This window comes from Monodelphis domestica, chromosome 1, assembly GCF_027887165.1.
Source record: "Monodelphis domestica isolate mMonDom1 chromosome 1, mMonDom1.pri, whole genome shotgun sequence".
Lineage (NCBI taxonomy): Eukaryota > Metazoa > Chordata > Mammalia > Didelphimorphia > Didelphidae > Monodelphis > Monodelphis domestica.
Genome location: NC_077227.1, coordinates 468,648,360 through 468,668,243, shown reverse-complemented (window position 1 = coordinate 468,668,243; position 19,884 = coordinate 468,648,360). Strand labels below are relative to the sequence as shown.

The window sequence follows — 19,884 nt, the reverse complement described above, 5'->3', positions numbered from 1 at the left end:
AGGCTTTCTCAATTAAAAAAAAGATTATAAATTTTATCTCATTTAAGACAATAAACAGCAAACACCTATTCACATTCATATTTATCATTAAAATGTAAACTGAGGCTCTGACTTTAACTACTAACCATTCTTATCTTGTTCCTTAAAGCAGGACCTTTTGCTTTGGCAAAGTAGTTCTATTGTATTCTCTGAAATGGTTGCTACCCAGTGAACAAGCTTGCTTTAAAAAAATTTTTTTTAATTCTTTTTCTTTTTATCTTCTGCTCCTAGATTATAACTGGCTTTCTCCAGAGAATCCCTGCCTACCCTTCTTCAGTACTAGTTATTTGCATTTTTACACCTTCCCTTGACTCACTGGGTATAATAGATGTAAGAGTCTCAAATACTTCTTTCTCTCCCCATTGCCACTTCTGAATTCTTCCTCTACTACCATCTTTCACCAACTTCTCCAAAGATATTTACATTATTCAAATTTCTCAATCCCAATCCATTTCCTGGTGGCTGTTATCTATACATCTTCCCCTTCCCCTCCTAAAACATTTCTTTTTCCCTTATCAGTGAATTCAATCTCTGGGTCATAGTCTTTTTTTGTATACCACAGGTTTTGGCCCTCATAATTTCACATAGATATTAATGTGCCCACAAATGCCTTAACTTCTCAGTTCCTCAACCTACTCCATACTGATAAACTAATTTTCTACTTCACCTTTGTTACATATAGAGATGGTCATACCCTGAGCTAACCATTACCCAGGACTGTTTCAGTTCTGTGGCTATGAACTCCCAAATTCCTTTATTTTATTACAATTTTTTTAAAACCTTTACCTTCCGTCTTGGAGTCAATACTGTGTATTGGCTCCAAGGCAGAAGAGTGGTAAGGGCTAGGCAATGGGGGTCAAGTGACTTGCCCAGCCAGGATCACACAACTGGGAAGTGTCTGAGGCTATTTTATTACAATTTTTTAATCATTCCATCTTTATATATGCCTGTGACACCAGTCTTGTTTTTCATCTTCATCATGATCTTTAATTTCTCCACCCCTCAGTTCTTTACTAGGTCATCACCTGTTCATTGGCTGTACTTTTCTCTTTTTCCCACTTGACCTCTTGTTGTGAACCAACTCAACTCTACATTAACCTCTACCCTTAAATGTGCCTTGCCAAATGTCAACCTTGGATTACTCTAACCATTTGCCTCATATCTATCTATCTATCTATCTATCTATCTATCTATCTATCTATCTATCTATCTGTCTGTCTGTCTGTCTGTCTGTCTGTCTGTCTGTCTATCTATCTACACTATTGAATGGAGGTAAAAAATCATAAACTGTGTTTTGAGTTTATGATGAATTTGTTATATAATTTTTACTGGGCTCTCACTATAGCAAGGCAAATTTATATTGAATAGAATCACTATCCTACCCACCTTACTGACAAATTGCAGACCTTTTCATTTCTCTTTAAGTTCCTTATGGCACCTCTTTTTCCAATCTCTCATCTGGAGATCTTACTTTGTATTTCACTGAAAAAAATTATGGTGGTTGAGGCAGCTGGGTGGCTCAGTGGATGGAGAGCCACGCCTAAAGATGGGAGGTCCTGGGTTCAAATCTGGCCTCAGACACTACCTAGCTGTGTGACCCTGGGCAAGTCACTTGATCCCCCTTGCCTAGCCCTTACCAGTCTTCTGCCTTGGAACTAATACATAGTATTGATTCCAAGACAGAAGGTAAGGGTTTAAAAAAAAAATTATGGTCATTCACCAAAGACTCCTTTTTTTCATCCCATCCATTGTAACCTTCTTCCTCAAATCATCCTCACAACATCTTTCTCCCTATAAACACCAGCCTCTTAATACTTTTCTTATTCTTTACCTACTGCATACTCATCTCTCCTATCTTTAAAAGACTCTCACTTGATCCTATTATTCCTGCTTTCATTTTTTCTCTTTTCCTTTTCTCACTTAAACTCCTTAAGAATACCATCCATACTAGCTGCCTCCACTTCCTCTCACTTTCTCTAAATTCTAGGCAGTCTAGCTTCCAACTTAATCATTCAATGGAAACTGTTCTCTCCAAAGTAACCAATGATCTTTTTTTTTTTTTAAACCCTGACCTTCCATCTTGGAGTCAATACTGTGTATTGGCTCCAAGGCAGAAGAGTGATAAAGGCTAGGCAATGGGGGTCAAGTGACTTGCCCAGGGCCACACAGCTGGGAAGTGTCTGAGGCCACATTTGAACCTAGGACCTCCCGTCTCTAGGCCTGGCTCTCAATCCACTGAGATACCCAGCTACCCCCCCCCCCCCAATGATCTTTTAATGGACAAATCTAATGGCTCCCCCCCCCCCCCAATCTCTATGCAGCCTTTAACACAGTTGATCACCCTTTCCTCCTGAATATTCTATTTTCTCTAGGTTTTCAAGGCATCCTCTTCCTTGTTCTGCCCCTACTTGTCTGACTACCCTTTCTTAATCCTCAATTCTGGACCTTCATCACAATTAATAAATATAAGTGACCCCTAAAATGTCTGTTTTTGGCATTATTCTCTTTACTTCATATACTTTCTTTTGGTGATCTCATTACCACCTATAGGTTTAACCAATAATTATATATGGCAGCTCTCTGATTGCATGTATCCAGTTTCTGATCTCTCTCCTGAGTTCCAATTCTGAATTCCTAAACTCCAATTGCCTTTTGCACATTTTGAATTGAATGTCCCAAAGACATCTCAAATTCAACATGCCAGAAAAGAACTCATTATCTTTTCCCCCAAACTTCCCTATATTCCCAACTTTTCCTATTACTCTTGCATGCAAAACCATCCTTCCAGACACCTAGTCTATCAGGTGTCTATCTATTCCAGACACCTAGTCTATCAGGTCTATCAGTCTACCTAGTTTCATCCCCAACTCCTCTCTCTAACTTATTCTATAGACAATCATTTGTCAGATCTTGGTTGTTTTTAACTTTACCACTCACTTAGCTATCAACTTAATGAAAGTTCTCATTTATCACCTCTTGTCTAAATGGCTTCCATAGCCTTCTGATTGGTCTCCCTCCATCCCACTCTAATCCATCTTTGAATCCAGCTGCCAGAATAATTTTTCTTAACATTCATGTGCCCATGTTGCTTCTCTCTTTTTGTTCAATTAACTCATTGTTTCCTATTACCTACATGATCAAATAAAAAGTCTTTTGTTCAACACTTAAAAGTTCTCCGCAACCTGGATCTTTTTAGTCTTGTTACATCTTATCCCCTATGATGCCATAGCTATACCAGCCAACTTATTGTTCCTCAGACACACACTTTCCATTTCCTGATTTCATATTGATTGTCTCCAATAACTAGTACATTATTCTCCTTCATCTCCAGCTCTAACTTGCTTTCCTGGTTTCCTTCAAGACTCAGTTCAAATTCAACCTTCTAAATAAGGCCTTTCCCAGGCTTCTTATTTCCTTCTCCTGTTTCTACCCTTTGTGATTCCTTTTCCTTCCACTTAGATTGCATATAACTTGTATTTAGAAATTATTTCTATGTTGTCTTCCATTAAAATGTGAGGTTCATGAGAGCAGGGACTTGTTTTTGCTTTTCTTTATAAATTCATTCTTTTACACAATGCCTGACACATAGTACTTAATAAATTCTTTTTTGACTGACTTATTTCTAGTAACTCCTTTTTTATTTGAATGTGATTAAAAACTAAAGGATTCGGTAATTGATACTTGCCATTAGGGTACATTGCCCTTTCCCCTAGTCAGCCTGGATTTGACTTGATAAAACAATCTTACCAGGACCTGTCAAATCCTGAGCTGTCCAAGTGCTGACCTCCACTCACCATCTTAATAATTAAGCATGTTATTTCTTTGGAGTTGTCTAATATTGTCATTCCTTTCCATAGTCTAATATTGAGAATTCATAAAGATGAAATAATAATGATAAAATAAGGAGTTACGCTAGGGCTCTGTTTCACATTACAAATTTTATTGTAAATGATAATTTCTCTTTTGAAGGAGCATCTTGTGCCTTACCCTGTCCCTACCAAGTCTTAATCTGCCTTAGGAATAAGATATAATCCCCTTGGTTTGGAAATTAAAGCTATTCACAATCTGTCCCTTTCCATTTCCTCAGACTTATTTTTCATTACTTCCCTCCACACACTTAACAATTCAGCCATACTGGACTATTTGCAGTCCCTCACACAACTGGGTGTTGTAGTGGAGAGAACCCTGGGCCTGGAGTCAGGAGCAACTAAGTTCAAATATGACTTCAGACATTGTTGTGTGACCCAGAGCAGGTAGGTGACTGAGTGGATAGAGAATCGGGTCTTGAGATAGAGGGTCCTGGATTCAAATGTGACCTCAGACACTTCCTAGTTGGAAAAGTCACTTTATGCCAATTGCCCAACCCTTATCACTCCTCTGCCTTGGAACCAGTACTCAGTAATATTGATTCTAAGACAGAAGGTAAGGGTATTTTAAAAAATTGTTGTGTCACCAAGGGCAAGTGACTAAATCCTGTTTGACTCAGTTTCCTTATCTATAAAATGAACTGGAAAATGAATTGGCAAATCACTCCAACATCTTTTGGATTATCTTGGATATCTAAATTGATTATGAAGTGTTGGACATGACTGAACAACAAGAGAAGAAAATTGCAAACCTTTCTTGTATCTTTGCCAAGCAAATCCCAAATAAGGTCACAAAGAGATAACCAAAGTGACTAAACAACAACATACAAAATACCCTTTTTTCCATCTCTCTGCCTTTTTGCTGACTGACTCTCATATCTAGAACATTCTCCCTCCTTGCTTGGTTTCATTTAAGATTCAACTCTCGCTCCATCTTCTTTGGGGACACTTTTCCTAATCCTTCTAGCTATCCACTATATGAGGTACCTTTTCCCCCCCTAAGGTGATCTTGTATTTTATGAGCCTGTATCTTGTAGAGACCTATTTTTATACCAGTTGCCTCCTCCATTAGATTGTAAGTTCCTTTAGGGCAATGGCAGATTTTGCTTTTTCTGTGTATACCCAGTACTTAGTATTACTGCCTCAAGGTTCCAGAGCAGCCCACAATAATTTGTTCAATTTTCTTATAATTTGTCTATACACCAGTCCACAAATACTTACTGATACATGGCAAACTATTTAAGACCAAGTCTGGAGCATCCACCATCTTTCTTCTCTCTGTTCACCTAGCATAGATCCTTGCATGCAGCAGGTGCTCAGTAAAGATCTGTTGAATTAGAATCACTGAATCCCAAATGCAGAAGAGCCCTCAGATGATCATTTAGTTCAACTCATACTTTTTTTAAAACTCTTATCTTCCATCTTAGAATCAATACTATGTATTGGTTCTGGCTTTCAATCCACTGAGTCACTTAGCTGCCCTCTTCACTCATACTTGAACAAAAATCCCATCTGCAATATATGAGGCACATAGTTATCCACTCTTTATTTGAAGAGACTTCTTATGCCCCAGCGAGAAGAAAGTCACTTCCTCTCAAGACAGCCCATTTCCACATTGCTTAGCTCTGTTAGAAAGATTTTCTTTAGGTCAAACTTTAATTTGCTTTTTTGGCACTTTTTACTTATTGTCCTAGTTCTGCTGTCTCAGGCATAATTGGTGTCTATCCTTATAGAGAAGCAGTTTAATATTTTTATGAAGCTATAGCTAAAAGAACCCTAAACCATAAATAGAAAAATGTGTGCTCACATTTGTGTTCTCCTTTGCTTACTAGGTGTGTGACCCTGCACAAGTCATGTAATCTGAACCTCAGCTATAATATGGTAAAATTAAATTACGTGAAATACTGCTGCCTATATTGCAGGATTGTTATGAAAGAAAACACTTTCAAACCTTGAAGCATCGTAAAACTGAGTTCTTCTTGTGCTTCTTATTTTGGCTGATGGAAGAAGCTTAAAATCAGTGGTCTCCAATGCCAACATTGGCAATGGCTCATGACCCACTAAAACCCAACATCCTTTATATGATCTCTCTACAACCCTTCCTTTGCATCTGCTGTAGTTTGTTTGTTAAGAGTCTATTATGATCAAAGGCCTATTTCTTGTTATGGATCAGATAACTCCAGCATTTAGCATTTTGTGGAACCATAGTCTACCTTTCTCTTAAATCTCCTTTTGTCACTTTATGGAAACAGGGAAGCCCGTGACCTTTTTTGGCTCTATTGAATGGGGAAGGTTGGGAATGTTAGAGAGGAATCACTATGGTTACAAATGTAAATGACTGGGAAGAAAGGCTGTCAGAAATTGGGAAAAAAGGGAGAGGGGTTGCATTTGGTCTTTTGGGAAGAACAATTGTGTTTTACTTGGGACATGTTGATTTTAAAATACTGTGGGATGTTCAGATGCAGATGTCCAGCAGTCAGTTGGTGATAGTGGATTGTAGCTCAGGAGAGAAGAGCTGTACATATAGAGTTGGGAGTCTTTTGTATAGTTTTGGTAATTGAACCCAGGAGAATTCATTGATGAGATCATGAAGAAGGAATGTAGAGCAAGAAAATAAATGAGCCCAGGGTGAAGCCCTTGATATCTGCAGCCTCTCACTTTGGGCCCAGTGGTTGCCTTCTAAGTAAGGACTTTTAATTTAGGGTTACTGAATTTTATCTCCCAGCAGCATTGCTTATGGGGAAATACAGGTGACATTTTCTGTCCCAGGATATGGCTGCTTGGATTATATAATGATTGGTGTTGCTCCCCATAAAGCAGCTGTTTCAGGTTTTAAATGAATTATCTTGACTGATGAAACAGAAAAACTAGGTCCATGGAACTGGTATCCATGGTATCCCCTGGGTGGATTTCACTTCCCACCACTACATCTCCAAATATTTCTTTGCTTCAAGGATTCCTGCTGGCCATCCTGGGAGCAGGGCTGGTCTTCATTGGAATGTAGTGTTTACCCCACATTCTCTCTTTGGGAGGGAGGTATTAATGTTTTTGATTAAAGTCAAAATCCTTATAGTCCTGTAAGTCTTGGTGGTGTCCTCCAGCCCTAACAATTAGGAGGTGAGTAATCTGGCACTTGGTCTTGACTTGTAGTCTGAGCTGAAATCTGCCCCACCCAAGAGGCAGCCTTCCAGAGAAGAGCTGGCACTACCCCTCAGAATGTGATAATCCCCTCTGCTCTCCCTTGTCAGAAAAGCCTTCAATCCCTCTCATTTTCAGTGACTCCACCCTTCTGCTAGGGTGGGTGTTTTCTTTAGCCCAGGAGAACAAAGTATTTTTCTCCCTTTACATGCAGCTTTCATGGACACATACATGCCTAGTTGATGATAATTCCTCATAGGGGTTATGGTAGTAATTTATACTTTTGCAGTGTACTTTCACATATTTTATTATCATTTCTTGATACAATTCTTAAGGGTAAGTAATGCAATTGGTCTTCTATTCGAGGGAGCTAATAAGGAGGCTTAGAGAGGGCGAAGGCATAAAGCAAGTTAATTGTGCAGGAATTAGTGCAACAGCTTGCTGTTGGGCTTCTTAACTCAAATCACTTCTCATTCCAGTCTATCCTCCACTCAACTGTTAAAACGATCTTCCTAAAGCTCTACTCTGACAATGGCACTCCTTATTCAATAAACTTCATTAGCTTCCTATTAATGCCAGGATCTAATAAAAAAAAATCATCCTTTTGATTTATAAAGTTCATTATAACCCAACCTCCTCCTACCCTTCCAGATATACTTCATTCCCTCCTTTTCCTTGTCCTTGCTAGGTTCCTTGATGTCCCTTGCACACAACCGTCCATCTGGGTATTTTCATTGTCTCTTTTGCCAAGTCTGGAGTTCTATTTCTCATCATTTCCATCTCTTGTCTCCCTTTGAACCTCAGAAAAAAATCTCACCTTTTACCAGAAGCCTTTTCTGTTTCTCCTTGTTGACATAATGCTTTCATTATGGGATTATCTCTGATTCATCTTTTATATATCTTATTGTATATAGTTCTTTGTATGTTCTCTTTACTATTTGACTGTGAACTTCTGGATCAGGAATCATTTTAAGCTTCTATCTTAGGATGAATTTTCATTAATTAATTCTAAGATTGAAGAGTGGCAAAGAGTGAATTGCCCAGGGTCACACAGGTAAGAAGTGTCTGAGGACAGATCTGAACCCAAGTCATCCCATTTCTAGGCCTGGCCCACAATCCCCCGAGCCACTAAACTGCTCCTTCCTTCCTCCCTCCCTCCCTCTTTCCCATGGCAATTGGTTTAAATGCCTATCAAGTATCTGAGGCAAGATTTGAACCCAGGTCCTCCCAACTCCAGGGACTGATACTCTATGCACTGTGCTGCCCAGCTGCCCCCAATATCTCTTTTTTGGTCTCAGGTAAGGTGGTAGTCAAATTGCCATTGATGTTGATGATAAATTGACTTGACTGGCCAAACCAACTCTTCCCTCTCAGTTCCTGAGGGTGCCCTGCTGCTTCACTTAGGCTGGCTTCCTTGTCCCCACTTAAGTTATTGCCTACATAAATTCTTTCCTGATATCCCCATTTTCTAGTACCTTCATTGTCAAGATTACCTTACATTTTTTTTTTTTGGTATGTTGTCTATATTTATTCATGTTGTCTGTCATCATTGAATGTGAGCTTCAAAATGGGAACTGTTTTTGCCATTGTCTTTACATTTCCAGTGTCTACCTTAGTTTCTGGCACACTATAGACACTTAATATATCCTAGTTGATTGGGTGGTTTTAGATAATGTCTTTTACAACTCTTCTATTCCATGTTCTAAGACTGTTCCACTGTCACTTCTAACAGTGGCTTCCTTGACTTGACATTATCCTTTTCAAATTTTTTTGGATGGAATTAGCTTTATAACTACAAGAGAGCAGCCATCAAATTGCCAGATTAGCCTAAAATTCCATCATCTATCCTGTCTTTCTGCATGATTACCAGAAAGTTCCAGATTTCTAATGAGAAATTACCTGCTTGAGACCAGAACTGAGATGGTCTCTGGCTAAATTCTTGAATGAATAATTACCACATTTCTCAAAGACCTCTCACACCCATTACCCTGTCTTATTTTATTCTTAACACACATTCTGTCAGATAGGCAGGACAAGTGGTTTTAATTATTCCCATTTTACAGATGAGGTAATTAGGGCTCAGATAGTGACTTACCCAGAAACACATTGTTTAGTGACAGACCTAGGAGGTGGGAAATTCTCCCTCAAGTTTTTGCATCCCATTCTCTTTTCATCCACAACATACTAGTTTCCTGGCATGACTTCCAGACTTGTCAGTTCTGAAATAAGATCCAGCATACGTCTGTACGCTTTAGATTTTTAACAAGATTCCTTTCTCTTTTTTCTGCATTAAATTTGGTCTTGCCATATGGTCTCTTTCTTCCGGTACTCCTAAAGAAGTGCTGGAATAGAGAACTTATGCCAGCATCTTGAGTTAAACATTGGTAGATGTCAAATAAACATTTTTTTCTCCTCCTAACCCACGGTAGTATGCTAAAACATAAAATTATACAAGCTGCTATTCTCTTTTGTCAGAGTGCCTAAAAATACACAGAGCAGACTACACTCTGCCTAGACACTAATTGATCACCATTGGACTATAGAGAATGATTACAGGTGAGAGAATGGCAGGAGCGATGCTTTGAGAATAAGGCTTCAGTGCTGACTTAACTTAGAACATTAGAAATCTTAGAGTAAACTGTTAACAGCACCTTTTAGAGCTATTTCAGGAGTAAAACAGCTGTAAAAGTGGTGCAAGAAGTTTTGTTTTCTATAGCTGTCTGAATGATATAAGCATTTCAGACCATTTTTTTACTTAAAATTTTTCAATTAATTAATTAATTTAGGATATTTTTCCATGGTTACATGATTCATATTCTTTCTCTCCCCTCCTCCCAATCTCCTCCCTTAGCCAATGAGCAATTCCACGGGGTTTTACATGTGTAAGACCATATTTAAAACAGCTTGTGGGGGCAATGAGGTAGCACAGCAGATAGAGTGCCAGTCTTGGAGTTGGGAGAACTTGGGTTAAAATCTGGCCTCAGATACTTCCTAACTGTGTGACCTTGAACAAGTCACTTAACCCTATTTACCTTAGTTTCTTCATTTGTAAAAATAAGCTAGAACAGGAAGTGGCAAACCACTCTAGTATCTTTTCCAAGAAAACCTCAAATGGGGTTAGAAAAAGTTGGATACAACTGAAAACCGCTGAACAACAAAATGGAGACAAGGAGAGGTCATTATTCTGCTACAGGAATGGATCAGTGGCCATGATTTACACTAATTCATAGAATCACAGATGTAAGCATCAGCAGAGATTTCAAAGACTGTCAAGTCAACCTATGATTTAATGTCAGAGGATCTGGGTTCATTTTCCATGACTAATGCTGTTTGTGTGATTTTGAGCAAATCTGATGTAGCCTTTCTTGTCCTCACTTGTGTCATTTGTAAAATGGGCATTCCATTAAATGGCCTCTGAGGTCTCTTTGAATTATAGTTCTGTGGTCCTTTGGCATAATGGTCCTGAGTTCCTACCACGCTCCCTTTTTGCAGATGAGGAAAGTAAGACCCAGGAAAGTTAAATGACTTGCTTGAGCTCATGCAAGAAGGAAGCATCAGAGGACTATAGAGTTTTTTGTTTGTGTATCTTATTGAAGAGAAAAGTTAGACATTGTGAACACTACCAGCCAGGCTCAGTGCCTACTAAAAGTTCTGAGAAGGATGGGTCAAGGGCACTAGAATGGTCTGGGAAGGCTTCCTGTTGGCTCTAGGATTTGCTTCAGGGAAATGGTAGGAATCAGGCCTCTTTTCCCAGGAGTGCTTCTGGCTTTAGATATAGCCCTTCTCAAAATTTAAGTTGCTCCATGGCCCTTACCTTCTCTTGATAAGTACTTCTTTCCCAGGGTTTCACTCCTACCTGGTAATAAATTGACTTTTCAGAAACTCAGTGCTATGTCCTGAAGGAACATCTCCAAAGGGAATTTCAGAAATTGTCTGATGCCAACCCTCTATGCGACCTTATTCCCTTTAAAGTACAAACTGACTTCCAAGAATGGCTTTTTGCAAGGGGCAGCAAGGTAGTACAATAGCTGGAACACCAGACCTGAAGCTGAGAAGATCTGGGTTCCTTCAAATCTGGCCTCAGACAATTCCTGGCTATGTAACCTTGGGAAAGTCATTTAACCCTGATTGCTTAGCCTTTGCTGCTTTTCTGTCTTATTAAGATAGAAGGTGAGGGTTTGGGGGGGGGGTGAAGAATAGCTTTAACTAAAGGCATCTATCAGTTAATTATTCTATGTGACCATGGGAAAATCACTTAATATTTTCTAGACTTCAGTTTCCTTGACAAGAAAATGTCAGATCAGAGGTGTCAAGCATGTGGCCTATGGCCACAGCAACACTCCCAAGTGGAGTCTGTATTGTAAGATGTAACTGAGAATATTTAGTAAAATAAAAATAAAATAAATCACATAACATTTTAAAACTAGGTCGGTATTATATATAGATTATTGGCCCCAATTTCCAGTTGACTTTGACTAGACACATAGTTTGACCCCTGAAGCTCTCTTCCAACTGAAAAGGCTAATGATTCTAGAAAACATATAGTGAAGAGGAATGAGCCTGGGACTTAGGAGTCATTAGACCTCCATTTTAGCCTTTACTCCACCCTTGACCTCTTGTGTAATCTTTATTCTCTATGTTTCATTTTCTGTTTTGTTGTTGTTCATTCATTTCAATTATGTCCAATTCTTGTGAATCTATTTAGAGTTTTCTGGGCAAAGACATTGGAGTGGTTGGCCATTTCCTTCTCCAGCTCATTTTACAGATGTGAAAACTGAGACAAATAGAGTTAAATGACTTACCCACAGTTAACCCAGCTCCCAAGTATCTGAGGCCAGATTTGAAATCAGGAAGATCAAGTCGTCTTGATTCCAAGCCCAGCACTGTATCCACTGCGCCACCTAGTTGGTCAGTTTCCATAGGTAGATTAAACAAAAGGTTGTTCCTTATAGTTCCTTTGAGCTCTAACATACCTGCTCTGTTCCCAGGTCTCATTTAAGCTTGGACATTCTTTGTTCTCTGAATTCAGAAGCATTCATAAATATGGATTCTTTGTAGGTGTGTAATTCCTTTAGAGAAAGTTGGGAATTTTAAGCACATCTGTGAAAAGAGGTCTTGAATGTTATTTAGTAGCACTGTTTTTAATATCTAGTCTCTGGAGGCTGGCACATGGCTCTGTTCAGTGTAGAGGGAGAAGTGTTCTATAAAAGGAATATCCCAGGATTTCTTTTCCTATTTGGATGGCTTTTTGGATACACATGAAATACTTAAATATGGGCATGACCTCAACAGCCAGCCTCATTTATGTGTCCTGGCTGCCAAGATATTACAGGTGATCTCCCGTAGGTGATCATAACAAGAAAAAAAAAATTCTTCCAGTGGGAAGAACTTTCTCATTGCAGGAAAAATACTGCTCCCATAGCTTCCGATGGTTGCCTATCAGAGTCTCCATTATCAGAAATGTGTTAAAAAATGAAAAATGAGTTCAATTTTCACTAATATGCTTTTGTATCTCAGGGGGACACTAGGTCTTCCTTCCTTCCTTCCTTCCTTCCTTCCTTCCTTCCTTCCTTCCTTCCTTCCTTCCTTCCTTCCTTCCTTCCTTCCTTCCTTCCTTCCTTCCTTCCTTCCTTCCTTCCTTCCTTCCTTCCTCCCTTCCTCCCTTCCTCCCTTCCTCCCTTCCTCCCTTCCTCCCTTCCTCCCTTCCTCCCTTCCTCCCTTCCTCCCTTCCTTCCTTCCTTCCTTCCTTCCTTCCTTCCTTCCTTCCTTCCTTCCTTCCTTCCTTCCTTCCTTCCTTCCTTCCTTCCTTCCTTCCTTCCTTCCTTCCTTCCTTCCTTCCTTCCTTCCTTCCTTCCTTCCTTCCTCCCTTCCTTCCTCCCTTCCTTCCTCCCTCCCTCCCTCCCTCCACTCCTTCTAACTAACTACTGTTAGAGACACAGACAAAAGTGTAACTGATTCACTGTTCTTTGTCTCTCCTGTGTGTAATACAAAGCCCAGAATATAGTAAATGTTTAATAAATGCATGTTGATTGACTGATTTAAAGTCCTTGCCTTTAAAGGCTTAGATTCTAATGCGAGAGAAAAGACAGCTAGCAAAATGGTGGCCAAAGCTTATATAAAAGAAAGACACCAATTGCCCAAAGATGTATCCCATCATTCGATTCTTTTTTTTAAACCTTTACCTTTTTGTCTTGGAATCAGTCCTGAGTATTGGTTCCAAGACAGAAGAGCAGTAGGGGCTAGCCAATGGGGGTTACGTGAGTTGCCCAGGGTCCAATAGTTTGGAAGTGTATGAGATCACATTTGAACCAGGACCTCCCAACTCCAGCCCCTTAGCTGTCCCAGCTAATGAACCAGAGGGAAGGTGAAAATAACCTTATTTTTGTTATTGTTGTTGCTTTCAAATGATTAAGCTGGAGTTGAAGTTAGGGGGTTTGTTGGAGGACTGGAGGCATTTGGACACTAAGAGTTGGATTCCAGTCATAGCCATAATTAGGAATTTTAGTGATTAGAGAAAAGACCATAAACAGCCAAGAGGGGGACAGCAATTATGCTTGTGTTTATGTGTGAATGTAAATACAAACCTTGGAATATTAGTTGAAGGCTCGGGATGGAAGGTGGAGGAACTTATCCCCTCTTGCCATCTGCTAGCTTATTGTTTTTTAACTAATTTCTCTTGCTAACTAGATGCTGAATTTCTATTGGTTCTATATTGCTGAAGGACTTGCATGTGCTATCAGCACCCTGGAACATAGCCCTGTTGAGCCTCCCTCGTTATTACTTTGCTGGCATTCATTGCCTGATGAACCTTCCCATCTAGGATGGGTGTGCTGCTGGATCGAGAAGAGAAATGCACGTCTTTCTTCTTGTTTTGACAGTTGGATCTGTTTAGCAGGAAAGACATTTTTAATAAGCGGTACTCTGATGTGCCAATACCTCCCAGCCAATTAGGAGACAGGGACCCCAGGTGATGCTTTAAATAATTAAGTGGATTCTGCTGAGTCCTTGAGGCTGAAGCTTTTGATTTGTCTTCATTTTCCCTGGCAGACCAGCTCCCTGGCTCTGGAGAAATGGGGGTGTGCTCAGTTCTCATGGTACAAATTTCTGAGTCGGCTGAGAGTATAAGGATAAGGAAACATGGACTGTGTAAGCACTATGGTGGGTCCAAAGAGCCCTGGCTTAGAAGTCAGGAGGCCCTGGGTTCTAGTCTAAGCATTGCTACTTCCTTAATTATTTATCTTGGGGAACTCCTGCCCCATGGTTTCCTCTTCTGTAAAATAAGGGGGAAGGTTAGGAAGTGGGTGCTTTCTTAGGACTCTCCTTGTTCTAATATGAATTTTTCATTTTTTATAGCAACTACTAAGGTACTTAGTTATATATTGTCCTTTAATGGTTTTGTATTTGGTATGCCACATTTCCCTGGGCAGACCCTGAATTCCTACAGAACTTACTACTTCTGTGTCAGCCCTCTTTGCACCCAGGGCAGTGCGGGCCTTGTTAGGTGCTTAATTGTTGATTGAACCTTTCCTTACTTTTGGGAGAAGGATATTGGGGGAGGGGGGCAGGTAGGAGAAAGTGTCCAAGTTAGCTGTGGTGCTGAGTTCTAGAGTCCTGGTTCCTAAGGTCCTTATAGATGACATAACTGTGTTCTCAAATGCTATGCCAACCCTGTTGACCTCAGTTTCCTCATCTGTAAAAAGGAGCAAGAGAAGTCAATGGTAAACCCTTCCAGTGTCTTTGCCAAGGAAACCCCAAATGGAGTCACGAAGAGTTGTACATGACCGAAAAATGACTGAACAACATTTATTCACAATATACTTCAGTATGTGAACTTCCCCTCACCACTTTATAGAGATAAGGGCTTATTGTGGGTGTGGAATACTACATCTAATGCCAGGCTTTTGCAATGTTAGTGTTGCTGAACTATTTTGTTTTTCTTCCTCTTTTTCATTTTTTTTTGTAATGAATGACTCTCTAGAGGGGAAGTAGAGAAGAGTGCATTGGGAAATGTGGGTGACAAAAACAAAAAGCTATCAATAAAAGCAGTTTTAAAAAGAGAATTAAAAAAAATTAAATTACGTATCTTTTCCAGAGACCAACATGAATAGAATTAGGTCTCTGCCCTTAAGAAATTTACATTCTACTGAACGTATAATATATGTACAGTTAAGTAAGTACAAGGTAACTTAAGAGATGAGAGAACAACATGAAGGTGAAGAAAGGCTTTAAAAAGGGGAGGGTACTTGAGCTGAGCCTTGAAGGAAGGAAGGGATTCTGAGAGGCAAGGAGAGAACATACCACTGGCATTAGAAACTGCTTGTGCAAATGCACAGAAGTAAGAGATTGACTATAATTTTAAAGAATATTTAGTTGTTCCATATGGAATAAAGAGTACTTAAAGTAAATAATACTGAAGCATGTCTTGGAGGTAGGAGGCAGACAGGTTGTGTTGGGCCTTAAGTATCAGACTGAGAAATTTGTATTTTATCATAGAGGTAGTGGGGATCCATCAGAATTTTTTTTTTAAACCTTTACCTTCTGCCTTAGTCTCACTACTATGTATTGGTTCTAAAGCAGAAGAGTGGTAAGGTCTAGGCAATGGGGGTTAAGTGACTTGCCCAGGGTCACACAGCTGGAAAGTGGCTGATTTGAGGCCAGATTTGAACCTAGGAACTCCCATCTCTAGGCCTGGCTCTCAATTCACTGAGCCACCCAGCTGCCCCCTCCAAAATACATTCTACATTCTTGATCTCTGATCTCAAACTTTGTTCTCCTCAGAAGCCAGGCCTCTGCTGGGCCAGCCTCAACATCAATATTATAGTTAAGCTTTTCATACTCTTTACTTCACATCTTCTTTCCTATGTCTTTCCTCATTATGCCTATTTAAGACCCCCAAGAAATCATCCTGTAGGTCCCCATAAGGCATGACCAATATGGACCTGGCCAAAGGCTAGATAGACCATTTCAGTATTCAATAGTCTGGCCATGTCACTCATAGTCTTAAAAATGTCCAATGGAAGGGGCAGCTGGGTGGCTCAGAGGATTTAGAGCCAGACCTAGAATTGGGAGCTCCTTGGTTCCAATCTGGCCTCAGATGCTCCTCTAAGGCAGAAGGTAAGGGTTGAAAGAAACAAAGAGAGAAAAGGAAAACTGTGGAGAAAATTGGACGGTAGCAAGAGAGAAATTAGGCTTAGGCCAACCTCTTACAACTCATACCAAGATGAGCTCCAGATGAACATGTGACCTAGAGTCACCCCATAAACAAATTTGAGGAATGAGGAAAAAACTGCCTTTCAAATCTCTCGATAAAGGAAAAGTTCATGACCAAAGTATGGGAAGGATTACAAAAAATAAAATGGAAAATTTTGATTCCATGAATTGGCATGAACAAATCAAATTTAGTTATGATTATTAGAAGGGAAGCAATTAATTATAAAACATATACATGTATGGGTATGTATATTTGCAACAAGTTTCTCTGTTAAGGTCTCATTTTTAAGATATATAAGTTTTTTCTTTCATTCATTCATTCAAATGTATAAAAATAAGAGCCATTCCCCAACTGCTAAATGATCTAAGACTATGAACACACAGTTCTCAAGAAACCCAATCTATCTATAACCATATTAAAAATGCTTCAAAACACTATTTATTAGAAAAATGTAAATCAAGATACCCCTGAGATTCTACTTCACACCCATCAGATTGGTAAAGGTGACCCCCTCCAAAATGAAAATAACATGTTGGAAGGACTGCAGGAAAGTAGGCACATTGATGCATTGTAGATAGGGTTATGAATTTGGCTAATCATTCTGGAAGGCAATTTGAAATTATAAACATAACTAAATTTTGTATGGCTTTTGGTTCAGCAATACTGCTATCCTCAAAGAGGTCACAAAAAGAGGATATGCTCTTTTTGCACAAAAGTATTTTTGTAGCTCTTTTTTGTGATACAAAAAACCCCCAACAACAAACAGGAAACTTAGGGTGGTACTCCTTAATTGGGGAATATCTGAACAAATCATGATAAATGAATGTAATGAAATATTATTGTGCTGTTAGAATTGAAGCAACAGTTTCAGAGAGGCTTGGGAAGACTTATATGAACTAATGCAGAGTGCAGTGAGCAGAACTAGAAGAACAAATTGTTATACTATAAAATCAACATTGTAAAAATGTATAAATCTGAACTTATTCTGATCAAGGAAATAACTAAATTATATGATTAGAGAGGGCTGATGAAGAATGTTGCTGGTCAATATCTGAGAATTTATTTTACTTTATTTCTTATATGACACAGGATTCCAATTTTTTCCACAGTACTGAAGATAGTGGTCAATGAAGCAATATCTTCCTGAGAAAGATAGGTCTCCATGTTATAAGGATGAAGGAGAATTTAACAGTAGAGTTAATGTGCCAAAAGACATATTGGAGAAGGAAAGCAGGGAAGGAGGGTAAAGATTATTGCAGGATTGAGATAGCTATGGGTAAGAAAATGGGAAGTAGCCACACAGAAAAGTGATTTTTGACCTAGTAGAGAGATGAACAGATTCAAAGGCATTAAGGATTTTGCCTTCTCTCACATGGAGGGAGAAACTAGTTGATCAGAGTCCTGAGATGATTGAGCTTTGTATGGAGATGGCAGATGCCCACAGCATTCACTTCCAGCATAAGGGGAACTTGGGGTATAAGAAGGGGGAGCTCTCGGAAAGCTCTGTCCAGAAATCTGGGTAAGCATTTCTTAAATTCCTTTTGGAGCAAGCTTTCTGGGATATTTAATTTGCTGTTCAATCATTTCAGGCATTTCTGATTCTTTATTGATCCTATTTTGGGTTTTCTTGACAAAGATATTGGAACGATTGGCCATTTTCTTCCCTAGCCCATTTTTATAGATGACAAATTGAGGCAAACAGGGTTAAGTGACTTACCCAGGATTGCACAGGTAGTAAGTTTCTGATACTGAATTTAAACTCAGATCCTCCTGACTGGTGGTCCTACCACCTAACACCACCTAACACCACCTACCTCCCCCCCCACCCCCCCACCCCCTAAAGACTAAGATGAATCTTCTTGATTCTAAGGCTAATGTTCTATCCATTGTTCTACCTACCTAGACATTTATTAAGCCCTAATATGTGCTGGGCCTGGTGTGGGACTCTGGGAATGCAGAGACAACAAATATGACATAGTCTTTTCCCTAAAGAAGGACAGATAACAACTTTGTCAGATAAAGACTTTGAGCTAGAGCTTGTAGAAATGTTGTTGAAGGACCCACAGTGATGAAATAACAGATCTCTTAGAAGAGCTGGTTGATATTCTGTGCTTTGACTCTGGAAGAACTTGGTGCAATGAGTGGACATTAGTCAGAGGCAAAGTTAAGTTTGATGTAAGGAAAAACTTGATGGAAAGGGAAAAAAAATAACAATTGGAACTTCTCCCAAGTGTTAATGGCTGCCTGTGAGATGGTGAGGGACATCTTTAACAAAAAGCTGAGTGAGTGCTTGTCAGATGGGAACATAATTCCTGTTGAGGTGTAGATTGCACTTAGATGACCACTGAGATTCCTTCCATCTAGATGCTTCTGTGACTAATAGCTGATGATCACTGAATATTTTAAAGTTTGCAAAGAGTTTTACATACATTATCTCATTTGAGATCACATATGATCTCATCTCATTCCTTAATGAAATATTCTGGGTGGTGGTGGGCTGCTTAATTTCCAGCTGTGATGGAGAGAGCTCAATGTTCTCTTAGTCCAGGTCTGTAGGTGACAAGTAGAGTGAAAAATTAAAGCAATTACACAGGTGATTCAAACACCAATTAATTTTTTCTCTCTCATCTGGATATCTCAGTTGCAATTATTTTTGGTAAAGATCATCTAGGTGTCATTCCTTTGATGATATTTTATATTTGGTAGCTATAAATATAGCTTTGGAGTTCATATAAATATATTTCTTACAGTAGAGTGGAAAGAACACAGATTCCAGCAGCAGAGGACCTGGGTCTAAATCCTCTTTTAGTGGCAACTTCTTGAAGCTTCAGATTCCTCAGGGGTTGAATCAAATGGCTTCAGAACTCTTCTAATTCATTGTCTTCCTTCTCCTCCTCATAGTTAAAATTTGCTGTTATTGTTGCTAATTTGCTATTGTTATTAATGCCACACGAAATCTTATCCTTCAGTTGTTTTAGTCCTGTCTGATCCTTTGTGACTCTGTTTGAGGTTCTCTTGACAAGGATACTAGAGCAGTTTTTCATTTCCATTTCCTTCTCCAGTTCATTTTACAGATCAGGAAATTGAGGCAAACAAGGTTAAGTGACTTGCCTCAGATCACATAGCTAGTAGGTCATAGATATCAACTCAGGAAGATGAGTCTGTGTTATCTCATTGCCCCTGTAGCTAACATAGAATATCTATATCTATACTCATATGTAATCTATATCTATTCATCTATACGCATATACATATACATTTGCAAAGTGCTTTACAAACACAATTTCATTTTATTCTTGAAACAACCCTGAGAGGGAGATGCTGTTCTTATTCCTATTTTATGAATGAGGAAACTGAGACAGAGTTAAAATGATTTGTCCAGGGTGACACAGCTAGTAAGTGTATGATTAATCCTGACTTCAGACACAGCACTCTTTAGACTGTTACACAGAGCTGCCTCTAGATTTGGGTCTAATTAATATTCTGCTTAGATGTTTGTAGCTTATTCTGGCCATTAGGCAAGATTTTTCTGTTCTGTGAACTTTGGAGTTTCCATGTTTTGCTTCCTTGACTAGATTTTTCTGTTCTTCTGTTCATCTTTCTCATAGAGTCTGTGGCTTGTGACTGGAA

The 19,884-nt window shown here is 39.2% G+C and overlaps 1 protein-coding gene across 5 annotated transcripts in view; it reads left to right on the top strand.

Moving 5' to 3' along the window:
- Positions 1–19,884, top strand: part of VAV2 (vav guanine nucleotide exchange factor 2) — a 460,307-nt gene that overhangs the window by 274,822 nt on the left and 165,601 nt on the right. The window contains exon 1 of one of the 5 annotated variants that reach the window (XM_056812668.1): positions 18,194–18,429. The exons of the other annotated variants lie outside the window; for them this stretch is intronic. Within the exon in view, the coding sequence (XP_056668646.1) occupies positions 18,428–18,429 (2 nt within the window). The 5' untranslated portion in view covers positions 18,194–18,427. Of the gene's footprint in view, positions 1–18,193; positions 18,430–19,884 lie in introns of those variants that run through there. 5 annotated transcript variants of the gene reach the window in all.